The sequence below is a fragment of the Neoarius graeffei genome, chromosome 23 (genome assembly GCF_027579695.1).
Source record: "Neoarius graeffei isolate fNeoGra1 chromosome 23, fNeoGra1.pri, whole genome shotgun sequence".
NCBI lineage: Eukaryota > Metazoa > Chordata > Actinopteri > Siluriformes > Ariidae > Neoarius > Neoarius graeffei.
In genome coordinates, this window is record NC_083591.1 from 56,752,292 (window position 1) to 56,766,401 (window position 14,110).

The 14,110-nt window shown below is 47.2% G+C and overlaps 1 protein-coding gene across 4 annotated transcripts in view; it reads left to right on the forward strand.

The window, feature by feature from the left end:
* ssbp3a (single stranded DNA binding protein 3a) overlaps positions 1-14,110 on the forward strand; it is a 63,947-nt gene that overhangs the window by 48,056 nt on the left and 1,781 nt on the right. For 2 of the 4 annotated variants that reach the window (XM_060906492.1, XM_060906494.1), the window contains 7 exons: positions 9,719-9,767; positions 9,876-9,911; positions 10,827-10,896; positions 12,761-12,840; positions 12,966-13,029; positions 13,121-13,149; positions 13,353-13,454. In XM_060906492.1, the coding sequence (XP_060762475.1) occupies positions 9,719-9,767; positions 9,876-9,911; positions 10,827-10,896; positions 12,761-12,840; positions 12,966-13,029; positions 13,121-13,149; positions 13,353-13,454 (430 nt within the window). The remainder of the gene's footprint in view (positions 1-9,718; positions 9,768-9,875; positions 9,912-10,826; positions 10,897-12,760; positions 12,841-12,965; positions 13,030-13,120; positions 13,150-13,352; positions 13,455-14,110) is intronic. The other 2 variants (XM_060906493.1, XM_060906495.1) reach the window with 1 other exon arrangement.

Consider the following 14,110-nt stretch of genomic DNA (forward strand, 5'->3'; position numbering starts at 1 on the left):
GTTGATATCTATGCACTGTAGTGGATGCACAGGAAAAATGACCGGAGTGATTTTTTTTTCTACCCCCAGAGTGAAAAGTATTTTCCTCAAAAGTAGTTAATTTTGCCCTGTTTTGAGTTTAGAGAGTAAAATTTGGAGTTGGAGCAAAATTACAGAATCATTGTGTAACAGAGTTGGTTGTGGCTCTGAACTGAGTAAAATAGTACAAGAGTTAATTTCAAGACACACTGAATCGAGTCAAATACTAAAATAAAAAGTCAAATACCAGATAAATGAAGCTGTTGGAAAAAGCAGTTTTAGAACTATGTTGGAATGTATGAAAAAATATGACCTTACCCATTGGGACTTGACCTGATGGGATTAAGAGTTAATCTGATGAAATTAAGAGTTGGCAGTGGGAGGGGTTTTCACTCTTCTCATTAAATGGAATGGAAATTTTTTATACTTCTCATTGAATACCCCTCCCAACCCTTTATCCCAAAACAATAGGATATAAATGTTTTTGACGGCCAGTTAATCGTCCAAATCAGTGGAGCAGATTTAAGTTTTTGTGCTCAATCCATTCCTAAGACTGAACAGAATCACCTCAAGTGACAAAACGGTTCGACACAATGGGTAAGGTCATGTTTTTTCCAACACAGATCTAAAACTGCTTTTTACAACATCTTCATTTATCTGTTTTTTATTTTAAAGTACAATCATGACCTACAGACTACAGAGATATTCTTGTAGCTGAACTTGTGCTAAATACACAAAAGTCATATGACTTTGAAAATACTGCTTAGATTTGTTGAAATTGACAACAAAATCAGAGCATACCAAAATCATTAGAGTGCCAGAGAATACCCTCAGACCCCTGATTAAAAAGTTGCTCAAAACGATCAAAATCGTTCAGGTAGAAATTATGTTGCCCAGTCTCAATGGGAAAGTGTTGAAGCGCAATTGCCCAGCAACATCGCCCAAAAAGTTGCCCCGTGTATCATCAGCCTGAGAGTGAATTTTATACTTCTACTAGATGAGCAAATATTAATGATTGTATTGCGTTGTGGAAGATCTATGAAAGAAGAAGAAAAAAAAAGTTGCTCATGTTACCAAGAATCTGCACAGAAGTGTAAACAACTCTGAAAGTTGTAGCTTCATTTCTGACTGTTATAAAGTTACTATAGAAACCATAATGTGTTAATAACATACACTACTGTTCAAAAGTTTGGGGTCACTTTGAAATGTTCTTATTTTTGAAAGAAAAACACTGTTCTTTTCAATGAAGATCACTTTAAACTAATCAGAAATCCACTCTATACATTGCTAATGTGGTAAATGACTATTCTAGCTGCAAATGTCTGGTTTTTGGTGCAATATCTCCATAGGTGTATAGAGGCCCATTTCCAGCAACTCTCACTCCAGTGTTCTAATGGTACAATGTGTTTGCTCATTGCCTCAGAAGGCTAATGGATGATTAGAAAACCCTTGTACAATCATGTTAGCACAGCTGAAAACAGTTGAGCTCTTTAGAGAAGCTATAAAACGAGGGTTATGTATATAACCGCGGTTCTATGAGTTTCGGATGACCGCCAGAGGCGGTGCTTTCAGCACATGGATATCCATCACACGAACGTGCAGGTCGAGTAATAGTAACAACAAAGTCACGTGTGACCTGGGTGACGTCACCCCGTGACCCCGGCATAAAAGACCGGTAAACCCAGGAAGTGACCTCTTGGCAAATCTTCTCGTGTACACTCCGAGTGACTGCCAAGCTCTGGCGGTCATCCGAAACTCATAGAACTGCGGTTATATACATAACCCTCGTTCTATTTCGTTTCTACTGACCGCCAGAGGCGGTGCTTTCAGCACATGGATGACTAATACCAACCAGGTCATGAGGAGTGCCTACCCATACCCAGTGCTGCTGCGACGGGCCTGGAATGACAGCCGTCGCCACAGGATTATGTGGGACGACATTAAGACGGTAAAACCTGGTGAAGGTGCAGCTGGAAGCCCAGGAGGCTGCGCTGCATATGTCTGAAAGGGGCACGCCCTTCAGTGATGCCCATGAGGCCACCACGCCCCGTGCAGAGTGCGCCCTGACAGCCGGAGGAATCGGGAAGCCACTGTGCCTGTAGGCATGTAATATGGCCTCGACTATCCACTTGGATAGCCTCTGCTTAGAGAGCGCCAGACCCCTCGTTGGTCCTGTGTGGCACAGAAACAGGGCGTCACTCCTACGGAAGCCCTCTGTACGCGACACGTACACCCTGAGGGCGCGAACTGGGCACAAAAGTTCCGACCTCTCACCATGGCCCGCCTCGAACGCCGCAAGGCTAAGGGGCTGGTTGACGAAGGTAGCAGAGAGGGTCTTCGGGAGGAAAGAGGGGTTAGGCCACAGGGTGACCCCACTGTCGCCGGAGTGCCACTGCAGGCACTCCCCACTGACTGACAGCGCGTGTAGTTCCCCGACGCGCCTCGTCGATGTAATGGCCAGAAGAAAAGCAGTCTTCAGGGAGAGCCATGAAATGTCTGCCGTGAGCAGGGGCTCAGAACGGTGCGTCGCAGAGGGCCTGCAGCACCAATGAAGGTCCCATGTGGGTACCCGGCTCCGTCGGGGGGGTCTCAACCGGAGAGCACCCTTCAAGAAACGTGCCACCAAGGTGTGGGACCCCACGGTCCTTCCCCCAACTCTGGCATGCTGAGCAGAGATGGCAGCTGCATAGACCTTGATGGTGGCAGGGGTAAGACCCTTATCAAAGCAGAGACTGGCGGAACAGTCGAATGGTCGGCAGGGGGCAGCATGTAGGCTCCTCCCCCCGAGTTAAGCACCAGTTGGAGAAAAGCCTCCATCTGTTGGCATAGAGGGCATTGGTGGGGGGTGCCCGAGAGCTTGCAATGGTGTTGACCACTGCCGGCTCACAAGGACCTCGCAGGGGGTCCGGCCCTTCAGCGGCCATACCCAGAGCTGCAGACGGGCTGGATCCGGGTGCCAGATCTGCCCTCCCAGCTGTGATAGGTCAGTCCTCACTGGCAGGCACCAGGGGTCGCCGTTCAGAAGTTGCAGCAACTTGGGAACCACACTCGGCCCAGCCACCGGGGGGGCGACAAGCAGCAGCCCGTGGTGGTCCATCGCAACCCTGTGTAGGGTTGGCACGATCAGCAGCAGAGGGGGGGGGGAGGCATACAGCAGTTGCCTCGGCCAAGCATGCGCCAGCGCATCCTGGCCCAGGGGACTGGGGCCGTGGAGGCTGAACCACAGAGGGCAGTGTGTCAACTCCTGGCAGGCAAAGAGGTCCACCTCTGCCCTGCCAAAACGTTTCCAGATGGCGAGAACCACCGCTGGGTTGAGTCTCCATTCCCCGGGATCGGGGTCCTGGCGGGACAGCAGATCTGCTGCCCTGTTGGCAGTGCCTGGCAAGTACATGGCACGCAGGCTCAAGAGATGTCGATGGGCCCACCGCAGAAGTTGGCCAGCCACTTTCAAGCACTGGAGGGACTTTGTGCCTCCCTGGTGGTTGATGTAGTACACTACCGTAGCGTTGTCCGTCCGCACCAGAACGTGTCTGCCGGTCAGGCCTGGGAGGAAGTGCTGTAGGCCGAGGAACACAGCCCGTAGCTCCAGCACGTTGATGTGCTGCGCCCGTGCAGCACCGGGTGGAGGTGGAGACCGTTGAACCACCTCTGAAGCGGCGTAAGTCCAGAAGTCCCAGCGGGACCAGAGAGGAGGCTGCCGTAAGCATGCCCAGCAGGCGCTGAAAGGTCTTCAGGGCGAGTGACCTACCCCGTCCGAAGCGGCCAAGCAGTAGGCGGATGTTGTGGATCCTGGTCTGGGAGGGGGTTACCATCAACGACCTTGAATCCAGGTGCATGCCCAAGAAAGTCGTCTCCTGGCTGGGCACCAGCGAGCTCTTCTTGTAATTCACCCTGAGCCCCAGCTCTACGACATGCGAGAGCACAGTCGCGATGTTGGTGCGGGCCTGAGCTGCTGACCGTGAACAGACGAGCCAGTCATCCAGGTAAGGCAGGACACGCAAACCCCTTGCCTGAAGTAGTGCCGATGCCGCTGCCGCACACCCGGTGAACACACGGGGTGCCAGCGATATCCCAAAGGGCAGAACATTGAACTCGAAAGCCTGGCCCTCGAAGGCAAACCGCAGGGACTGCCTGTGGTGTGGCACAATGGGAGCATGGAAGTAGGCGTCTTTCAGGTCGAAGGTGACAAACCAGTCGCCCGCCTGGATGTGGTGTAAGACATCCACTGTACGCAGCATGCGGAATCTCATGGTCCTCAAGTGGGAATTGAGGGACCTCAGGTCGAGGATCGGGCGGATACCGCCGTCCTTCGGAACCAGAAAATACCTGGAGTAGAACCCACCTTGCTGTCTCTGCCTGTCGACGGGAGAGACTGCTCCTTTCTCCAGGAGGGTGGCGATTTCCTGCCGGGGGACGAGGGACTTCCCCGGATGGCTCACGGTGGTGTGTTTGACCCCATGAAACGTGGTGGACGGCGGCAGAACTGGATGCGGTAACCCTCGGTGAGGGTCACCAGCACCCAGGGGTCAACGCTCTCCAGCTTTGGAGCTGTTCGCTGGAAAAGCGGCCGACCGCCGGCGCACTGATGTCAGCGCCGTCCAGAGCGCCCCCGTCGGTCATTATGGGGGCGACGAGGAGCAGACTGGGTGTAGGGGGCGGCACCGCGGGTCCGGGAGGTGGTGGGGCGGCGAAAGTCATCAACCCGTCTGGTCTCCTGGCGGGTGCGTGGCCGAGACAGAGTCGGTGTGGGCCCCCTGAAGGACTGGGCAGCATTGCCATGGTGGTGGGCCTGGCAGGGGCCAGCGAACTGCTGTTACGCCTAGATGACCTGGGCACTCCGATCCAGGGCTTGCTGAGTGGCTTCGCCAAACAGCTCCCCGGGGACAACAGGGAGAGAGTGCAGCACACGCCGGTCGGGCTCGGCCAGAGGGGACTGTGCCCGCCCTATCTGCTGGCAGCCGAGGGTGAGATACGACATCAGCCGGCCCAGTTCCCGCGACGAGTAGGCAAAGGCCTGGAGCCGCGTCACACAGCTCCCGTGATGCCGCGCTCGTCCCCTCCAGCGTCTGGGGGTCCATGACACCTGGCTGGCAGAAGGGAACTTAAATAGGGCGAGAACGCTCCAAGTAAGTAGCCCAAAATAAACTATCAGGCGGAAATAAAAAATAAACGACCGGGCGAACACACCCGTGGTCGGGAATATTAACAAGGATGGCGCCGTGCGCTACAGAACTGATAAACAGCGGCGAGAAACACCGCTTTAATTTAAATGAATGAAAACCGCTTACCTGAGCGACAACAAACCGGCCTCCAGCAGCGAGGACACGCCTCGGAGGGCTAGTCAGCTAACTCCACCGAGCGAGAGCGCTCAGCTTAACGGAGTAACAAACAATACGAATATAACACACAAGACAGCCGGCCCGTGAGCAGGCCGGAGACAAGGCTACACAAAACAAGCGGTTGATAATATTAACAAGGATAGGCACTGTGCGCCACAGAACTGATAAACAGCGGTGAGAAACACCGCTTTAATTTAAATGAATGAAAGCCGCTTCTCAATGTTGGGCATCTGCAGGAGGCCATAGGTAGGGGTGTCCTGCATTGCCGCCAGGGCCCTGCAGTCACTAGGGAGGTGGGAAGGCATCTAGGGTCCGCCCAACACCTCTGTAACTCCTCGATGTATGAGGCCGAGGGCGGAACAGACAACGAGGAAGGCTATGTGGGACCTCTGAAGAAAGCGCTCTGATGCTGGGCCACCGGGGCGTGTCCAACCCCAGACGGGCCAATGCAGCCCTCAGCGTTGGCTGGATGGATGAGCATCCGCCTTCCGACGCTGCCACGGTGCCATGGCTGGTGGCCTGGGAACCGGCCGGAGAGGTGGAGCCGTGACCATCGGACCCACCGCAGTCAAAGCTCTCCGAAGCCCGGATCGACAGTTCATCCAGGCCGCGTGCATCAACGGCCGGTGACAGAAGCGGTGGTGATGGTGAACAGTCGGGCTGCCAGGCAGAAGGGGTGGCTGCGGGAACACTGCCCCCTGTGGCGGAGGCTGAAGATTCGCCAGCAGGGCCTTCATCTCCTCCAGCTCGGTGGACATCACCTCCACCTTCTGAGCCAAATCGCCCGAGCGCTTCTTTTTCGCCTTAGAAGCGAAGACGTGTGGGGGAGCCCACGGCGCTTGCTGGGCCCCGCTGCTGCAGCCGACACCGTGTCCTGTCCCCCCGAGGCCCGGGGGATGTCAGACGGAGAATCCAGCCGAGCCAGCCTGGCGGTCCGCGCAGCCACGCTCAGGCACATGCAGTCTGCGCAGGCCATGTCCGTCAGCCCCTGCCGCAGGTGATCAATACCCAGGCATGAGGGGCACTCGCGGTGGCCGTCCTCCGGTTCGAGGGGGACCAGCAGTTGGCGCAGCGAGAGAAGAGGTCCATGACGCCTGGCTGGCAGAAGGGAACTTAAAAAATAGGGCGAGAACACCAAGTAAGCAGCCCAAAATAAACAATCAGGCGGTAATGAAAAACGACCGGGCGAACACACCCGTGGTCGGGAATATTAACAAGGATAGGCGCCGTGCGCCACAGCACTGATAAACAGCGGCGAGAAGCACCGCTTTAATTTAAATGAATGAAAACCGCTTACCTGAACGAAAGCAAGCCGGCCTTCAGCGGCGAGGACACGCCTCGGAGGGCTAGTCAGCTAGCTCCACCGAGCGAGAGCGCTCAGCTTAACGGAGTACCAGCAATACAAATACAACACACAAGACAGCCGGCCCGTGAGCAGGCCGGAGACAAGACTACACAAAGCAAAGCGGTTGATAATGTTAACAAGGATAGGCGCCGTGCGCCACAGAACTGATAACAGCGGCGAGAAACGCCGCTTTAGTTTAAATGAATGAAAACCGTTTACCTGGGCGACAACAAGCCAGCCTCCAGCGGCGAGGACACCGCCCCGGAGGGCTAGTCAGCTAACTCCACCGAGCGAGAGCGCTCAGCTTAACGGAGTAACAATACGAATACAACACACAAGACCGCCGGCCTGTGAGCAGGCCGGAGACAAGGCTACACGAAATAAGGCGGTTAATAATATTAACAGAGATAGGCGCAGTGCGCCACAGAACTGATAAACAGCGGCGAGAAACACTGCTTTAAATTAAATAAATGAAAACCGCTTACCTGAATGAGGACAAGCCGGCCTCCAGCGGTGAGGACGCCGCCCCGGAGGACTAATCAGCTAACTCCACCGAGCGAGAGCGCTCAGCTTAACGGAGTAACAAACAATACAACACACAAGACCGCCGGCCTGTGAGCAGGCCGGAGACAAGGCTACACAAATAAGGCGGTTAATAATATTAACAAGGATAGGCGCCGAGCGCCGCAGAACTGATAAACAGCGGCGAGAGGAACGCCGCTTTAATTTAAATAAATGAAACCCGCTTACCTGAAGCGAAAACAAGCCGGCCTCCAGCGGTGAGGACACCGCCCCGGAGGGCTAATCAGCTAACTCCACCGAGCGAGAGCGCTCAGCTTACGGAGTAATAAATCAATACGAATATAACGACAAGAAGAAAAGAGTTGGTGGACTTAGCGCAGTTTCTTGGAGGGTGCATAAGCACAGCCCCAACCCTACGGGTAACGAAACTACCACAGCGCTTTGTCCAAATTTCAATCCAACTCGCAACCTGCAAACGCGAGAAGATGTAAGAGGTCACTTCCTGGGTTTACCGGTCTTTTATGCCGGGGTCACGGGGTGACGTCACCCAGGTCACACGTGACTTTGTTGTTACTATTACTCGACCTGCACGTTCGTGTGATGGATATCCATGTGCTGAAAGCACCGCCTCTGGCGGTCAGTAGAAACGAAATAGAACTGACCTTCCTTTGAGCAGATTGAGGCTACATCCACACGACAACGGCAACGAGATGTTATTTAAAAATATATCCCGTCCAAATGGGCAACAATCAGTAAAATATCAGGTCCATATGGCAACGCAACGCTTGCTGAAAACGATGCAATACACATGCCACACCTCTAGGGGTGCTGTAAGACGGTCCCTTCGGAGACACCAGAACAATAGAAGAAGTAAGGACGCATGCGCATAAACTATTATGCGCGAGACTTCATATTAGCCACAAAGTCAGAAAAATCTGTTCGTAAAATTATATTATAATGACCAAATACAATGAAAAGTATTTTTCCAGTCTCACCTGTGAAAGGTAATCCCATGTGATCTCGTTTGGACGGCAAACCTGTCGGTACAGTTAAACGCAGCTAATCTTTATTCTCCGCTTTGACCTATCCAATATGGCGGCGAGGATGACGTATGATTCTACGCGGAAGGCGGCGTCTTTAATGGTCCGGAATAAATTGAATACTACACGTTGATGGATTAATTTGTTGTTTCTCACATGTGAAAGGTAATCCCATGTGATCTCGTTTGGACAGTAAACCTGTTGGTACAGTTAAAGGCAGCACATGAATCTTTATTCTCCACTTTGACCTATCCAATATGGTGGCGAGGATGACGTATGATTCTACGCGGAAGGCGGCGTCTTTAATGGTCCGGAATAAATTGAATGCTACACTATTACACGTTGATGGATTAATTTGCTCCTCTACGCCCTTTTTGAGGAATGTATTGTCGGACTTAAATCAACATCTGAAGAGGTGAGATCGCGCCTTTTTTTCCCTATTTTTGCTGGCGGGATTGACTCTGCCCTAAGGGCAGAGTCTTTCTCTCTCTCTCTCTCTCTCTCTCTCTCTCTCTCTCTCTCTCACTTTGCACCATTACACAATAAATATTCACAGTGAAAATATTTTGTAAGCGCGTTTCATGAACCAAGTTATAGGATTTGTTGACAACTCGCATTGCAATGAGAAGATCATTGGCACTACTGGTGTTAAGAATCAGACCATTTCATAAATGAATATTTTGCTGTAGAGCTGCAGTGTTTGTACAATTGCATGTTTTTGCTTCACTATTACTGTCACTATTCTGCTTCTTGCATTACTGCTGTGAACTAACACTGAACATAATAATAATAATAATAATAATATCCAAGCTCGTGTTTCACTCTCACTAGTGCTCTGTAAGGCTTTTTCCTGGTGATATTCATTACACTTCTACCCGGCGTGAAGCACTCACAGTCATGTGGTTGTGACGTCATCGTAAACAAATCCGTTCTACTCATCCAGACGACTTCACAACGGCAACGTTGCCAGATCTTTCCACTCTGGAACCCGTTCTCAAAAAGATTGCGTTTTGGGCACCCAAAACGCCGGTGCCGTGTGGACGCCAGGCCTAAACGATAAGCAATTGTATCGGAGTCACCTGAATCCGTTGCCGTGTGGACAGGGCCTGAGTTTCTGGAGCATCACATTTGTGGGGTCGATTAAATGCTCAAAATGGCCAGAAAAATGTCTTGACTATATTTTCTATTCGTTTTACAACTTATGGTGGTGAATAAAAGTGTGACTTTTCATGGAAAACACAAAATTGTCTGAGTGACCCCAAACTTTTGAACGGTGGTGTAACATAACATTGGTTTAATGTTACAATAGAACTGTTAACATATCAGCATGAGTGTATTGATATAAACCTGTGATTTGTGTTCTAGAAAATTAATCAACACCTCTTCTGACTAATCACAATCCAGACTTCAGCAATGGAAATTCTGAATTTATTTATTGTTGTTTTGTCATTCAGGGGCCCAGGACCCGGTAGACCGTGGCCTAATCCTAATAACACCAACACGGTAATGCTTTCGAATAAAGTTTTCCCCCAGATAAATATCTATAAATATCTTAGATACCCTTTGATCCCTGGTTCATTAAAACGGTTTGATGTTTTGATGTTTTTGCAGATCCCGTATTCGTCTTCATCTCCGGGCACATACGTGGTAAGATATTTTGTCTCTGTTCTGAAACTCACTGGCCAAATAAAAGATGTCTTGGCAAAGCAGCAAAAGAAACAGACAGGAAGAGGGACATTTAGTTCACTTCAGGGGAGGGAACGACTCTGAGAAAGAATGGACAGAATCAGATAAAAGATCAAAGGAATTTGAACGAAGGAGGTCATAAATGTGAATCGAGCTCACGCCCGAAGCTCGGAGGCGTAAAGTTATGAAGCTTTCACTTCTTTCAGCTTTATCTTGTGGATTTTAATGCTGTGATACCGTTTCAAATAAATGCTCCATTTCAGCATTTCGTAGCTAAACTCACTTTCATCACACACTTTAAAACCTCAAATCTATTTTATTAATAAAAAAATATAAAAAAGTGTTGCAGCAGCCCAGACATGCAGTTAGAATAATGATAGTTTACAAGCTATAAAATTACTTTAAGCACGCTACATGAGTCATGGTATCACAGTAGCTCTTTTTTTTTGGGGGGGGGGGGAGCATTAGACCTCCAGTTCTCTTTGCGGAACAGTCAATCCTCACAGCTCCTTTCTCCGCAGTCAATCCTTCCTCCAGTTTTTTTTTTTCATACAAAATAGTGCAGAAATGACAAACACTACCACAAACAAAAGTCACATGATCAACCGCACTCATGTTTATTTAGTGCTGAAGGATTTGGGGATCAGACACACTTCAACCAGGTTAAAGATGGTGTTGAAGGTACAGCGATTCTGACATGTTGATCACGGTACATGAACTTTGTAGTGCTAGTGAAAAACCAAAGACGCTCATCTTAACCACAAACCTGTCTTGGTCGATCGACTCCATTTGAAGGTCAGGGGAACATGGTGTACGTTTTCTGTTTGATCAAATGAAAGAGTTCGTGATGTGGGCCGTGGTTTGTTTTTGGCTCAGGGTCCACCAGGAAGCGCAGGAGGAGGAGGAGGCTGTCCACCAGGAACTCCCATCATGCCAAGTCCAGCAGGTAAAACTGTTCAACTCAGCGTACGACCTTACAGCAGTCACTGGGAATTTACTGAACATAACACTGGTGCAGAATGAGGCTACATTCGACTTGCCTCAGAAGCAGGAAGCTTGGAATTAATGTTCAGTCAGTGTTAAAGCTTTAACAAGCAAATCCTGGATGTGTGTGTGTACATTATAACTTATTTAAAGGTAACAATGTCAAGTTGATGATGTGAGCAGCCATTTTGATTTGTGATCACTTGCTGAACTCAGGGTTGAGGAGATCGTTCTGAGTTCTGGAGTAGGAATTCCGAGTTAAGGGGGGGAGGGGAGTTTAAACAAGTCGGAAGTTGGAAATTAGTTGGAGTTATGGCTTTTAGTTGAATGCATCGCTGGGTCTGTTCTGCTGTAGAGCAGACGGTGGTCCAGTATTCAGCCTGATGGTTTCAAATCTGGCTTATGATATGAAATTAGAGTCTGTGTTGTTTAAATAGAAATAAAATAAATAAAATGACTTCACTGGCCAAGCACTGAGCATTCGGGTGTGGCTATAGGGTTGTGTGTGTGTGTGTGTGTGTGTATATATATATATATATATATATATGTATATATATGTATATTTTATATATGTGTGTGTATGTATGTGTGTGTATATATATATATATATATATATATATATATATATATATATATATATATATATAATTTTATTTATTTATTTTTTACATTTTCCCAAGCCATGCAGCCTCGTTTGGGTTCTATATTCTATCCACATTCACTGGATATGAGCAATTGCGTGCTCTGATTGGCTACTCTACTACTAGGCTATAAGCTCATATACTGTGAGTAGAGAAAAAAAAAATGGCAGAGCTGCTGAACCGACTGAGGACAAAATAAAAACTTGAAAACAAAACCCCCAAAAATAAAAAATAAAAAAAATTTAAAAAGGCAGCAAAATATGAAAAAGTATTTGATGGTAAGAATGGACTTTTTTTTTTTTTTTCTCGCCGGTTTGTTTACATTCTAAGTGGAAATGATTTTGTCAGATATTTTGTATAAAGTTTTTATTTATGGAATTTACAAAAAATAACAAAAATGCCCTGTTTCTCAAAATCCAGTGAATGTGGATAGAATAAAACAGTTATTCCACTCAATCTCGTCGTACATGGATTCTAGCTATCAGCTCATGTATGACTCAATTTCGTGGAATAACTGTTAAATATATATATTTTTTTGCTCAACATTTGTTATAGACCATGTTTATTACACATTTCATACAAACATTTCATATTTTACATATTTATTTAATCGCAAATGATTTATTTCCTTATTTAATGTATTCCTTTTCCTTTTATAAAATTTTTAAACAATATTATGAATTATTTATTTATCTATTTCTTTTTTTTTTTGGTTGCCTTTATCTGAGGGAAGGTCATTCCTGTTTCCAGGCACCTGTTATTTATATTATTCTTTTTCATCTATTATTTCTTGTATAATTGTAATTCATTATTCTGTGCTGTAAAATCATTAAAGTAAATTCTCTTCTTTTGTGGACCATAATCGTAATGAAAGATTTGATAAATGAGCTGATGTACCACTAGGGGGCAAAATATAGCAAATTAGAGCAAGTACTTATTTTATTTACTTATTTATTTCTACTTATGCAATCACAACTTTTACATTTGTTTTTCATACATTTCAGCGATAATCACTTTTAAGAGGTGTGGTTAACGTTGCTATCAATCCACAAAACCTGTTTCTTTGGTCCCACCCACTTTTCCAGCGTCGAACGAGTTATAAAGTGTAACGTAAAACGAATTTGACACTCAAACGCCTCAACAGGCTTCATTATAATCTGTTCACTTTTTCACCCTGTTCATTAGATTCGACTAATTCTGGTGAGAATCTGTACACAATGATCAACTCCGTGCCACCAGGAGGGAACAGGTCCAGCGTGAGTCAGGTTTTAGTACTCTAATCCTTAAAAAATAAAATAAATACATTTTAAAACCCCCAATAAGGCTCCTGTTTGCAGTACTGTGTTTCTCTTTCATTGTCTGTCTGTTTGTTTTGTTCTGCTGTCTTCAGTTCCCGTTAGGTCCAGACGGCTCCATGGGAGGGATGGAGCCTCACCACATGAACGGCTCGTTAGGTAAAATCATTCCTTCAGTCTTTAATACTTTAAATCTGAGACAAAATGGAGTGCGTTATGATTTTTATTATTTCTATTTTTATTTCTACAGGCTCAGGGGATATAGACGGGCTTCCTAAGGTAAACAAACAGCTGTGCTGTGCTCTTATAGGAAAATAATCAATGACAAAGTGACTTGAAGACGACAGTTGATCATTTTCCTGTAACAGCACATTGTGATGTTTTATTGCACTTTATCAATTTATTCATTGATTTCTTAAACAGCACTGCTGTTTACCTGCTGAGACAGAGTACAACTTTTTTTTTTTTTTTTCCTCCTGTAGAATTCTCCGAATAACCTGAGCAGTCTGAGTAACCCGCCCGGCACGCCGAGGGACGACAGCGATTTAGGAGGGAACTTCCTGCACACTTTCCAAAGCGACAACGTGAGTACCGCATGGGTGGGGTAGAGCCGGTAGAGAAGTCTCATCTCACGGACTCTTTCCCCTGTTGTGCCTGTTTCATGGATACAGTCAGCTGACAGAATTATTGGCACCCCAGTACAGAGAGGTTTTTATTAAAAAAAAAACATTATGGGGTGTAAAAAGGTCTTCATGGTTACTTGGCCTATTTTAAGAAAACTTAAATGAAAGAAATATTAATAAAAGAAAACTGAAACAAATCAGATATACACACAGGCCACTTTTAATAGGAACTTGTTATTGATTGTAAGATCCCTGTTCTTGGCTGCAGGAGTGGAATCTAATGTTTTCTGCTCACCACGGTTGTAAAGAGTGATTATACGAGTTACCATATCCTTCCTGGAAAAAAAAAAAAGCTCGAACCAGTCTGTCCATCTTCCTCTGACCTCTGTTATCAACAAGGCGTTTGTTTCCACACACACAACCGTCACTCAGTGTTTTTCTCACACCATTCTGTGCGAAAACCCCAGGAGGAGATCAGCAGTTTCTCAAACCAAAAATACTCGTCTGGCTCAAACGAACACCCACAGTGCAAGAAAGAAAGTCACACTTCACTGTGAGATCACAGCTTTTCCCATTCTGATGTTTGAACATTAACTGAAGCTCTGGATTTGTATCTC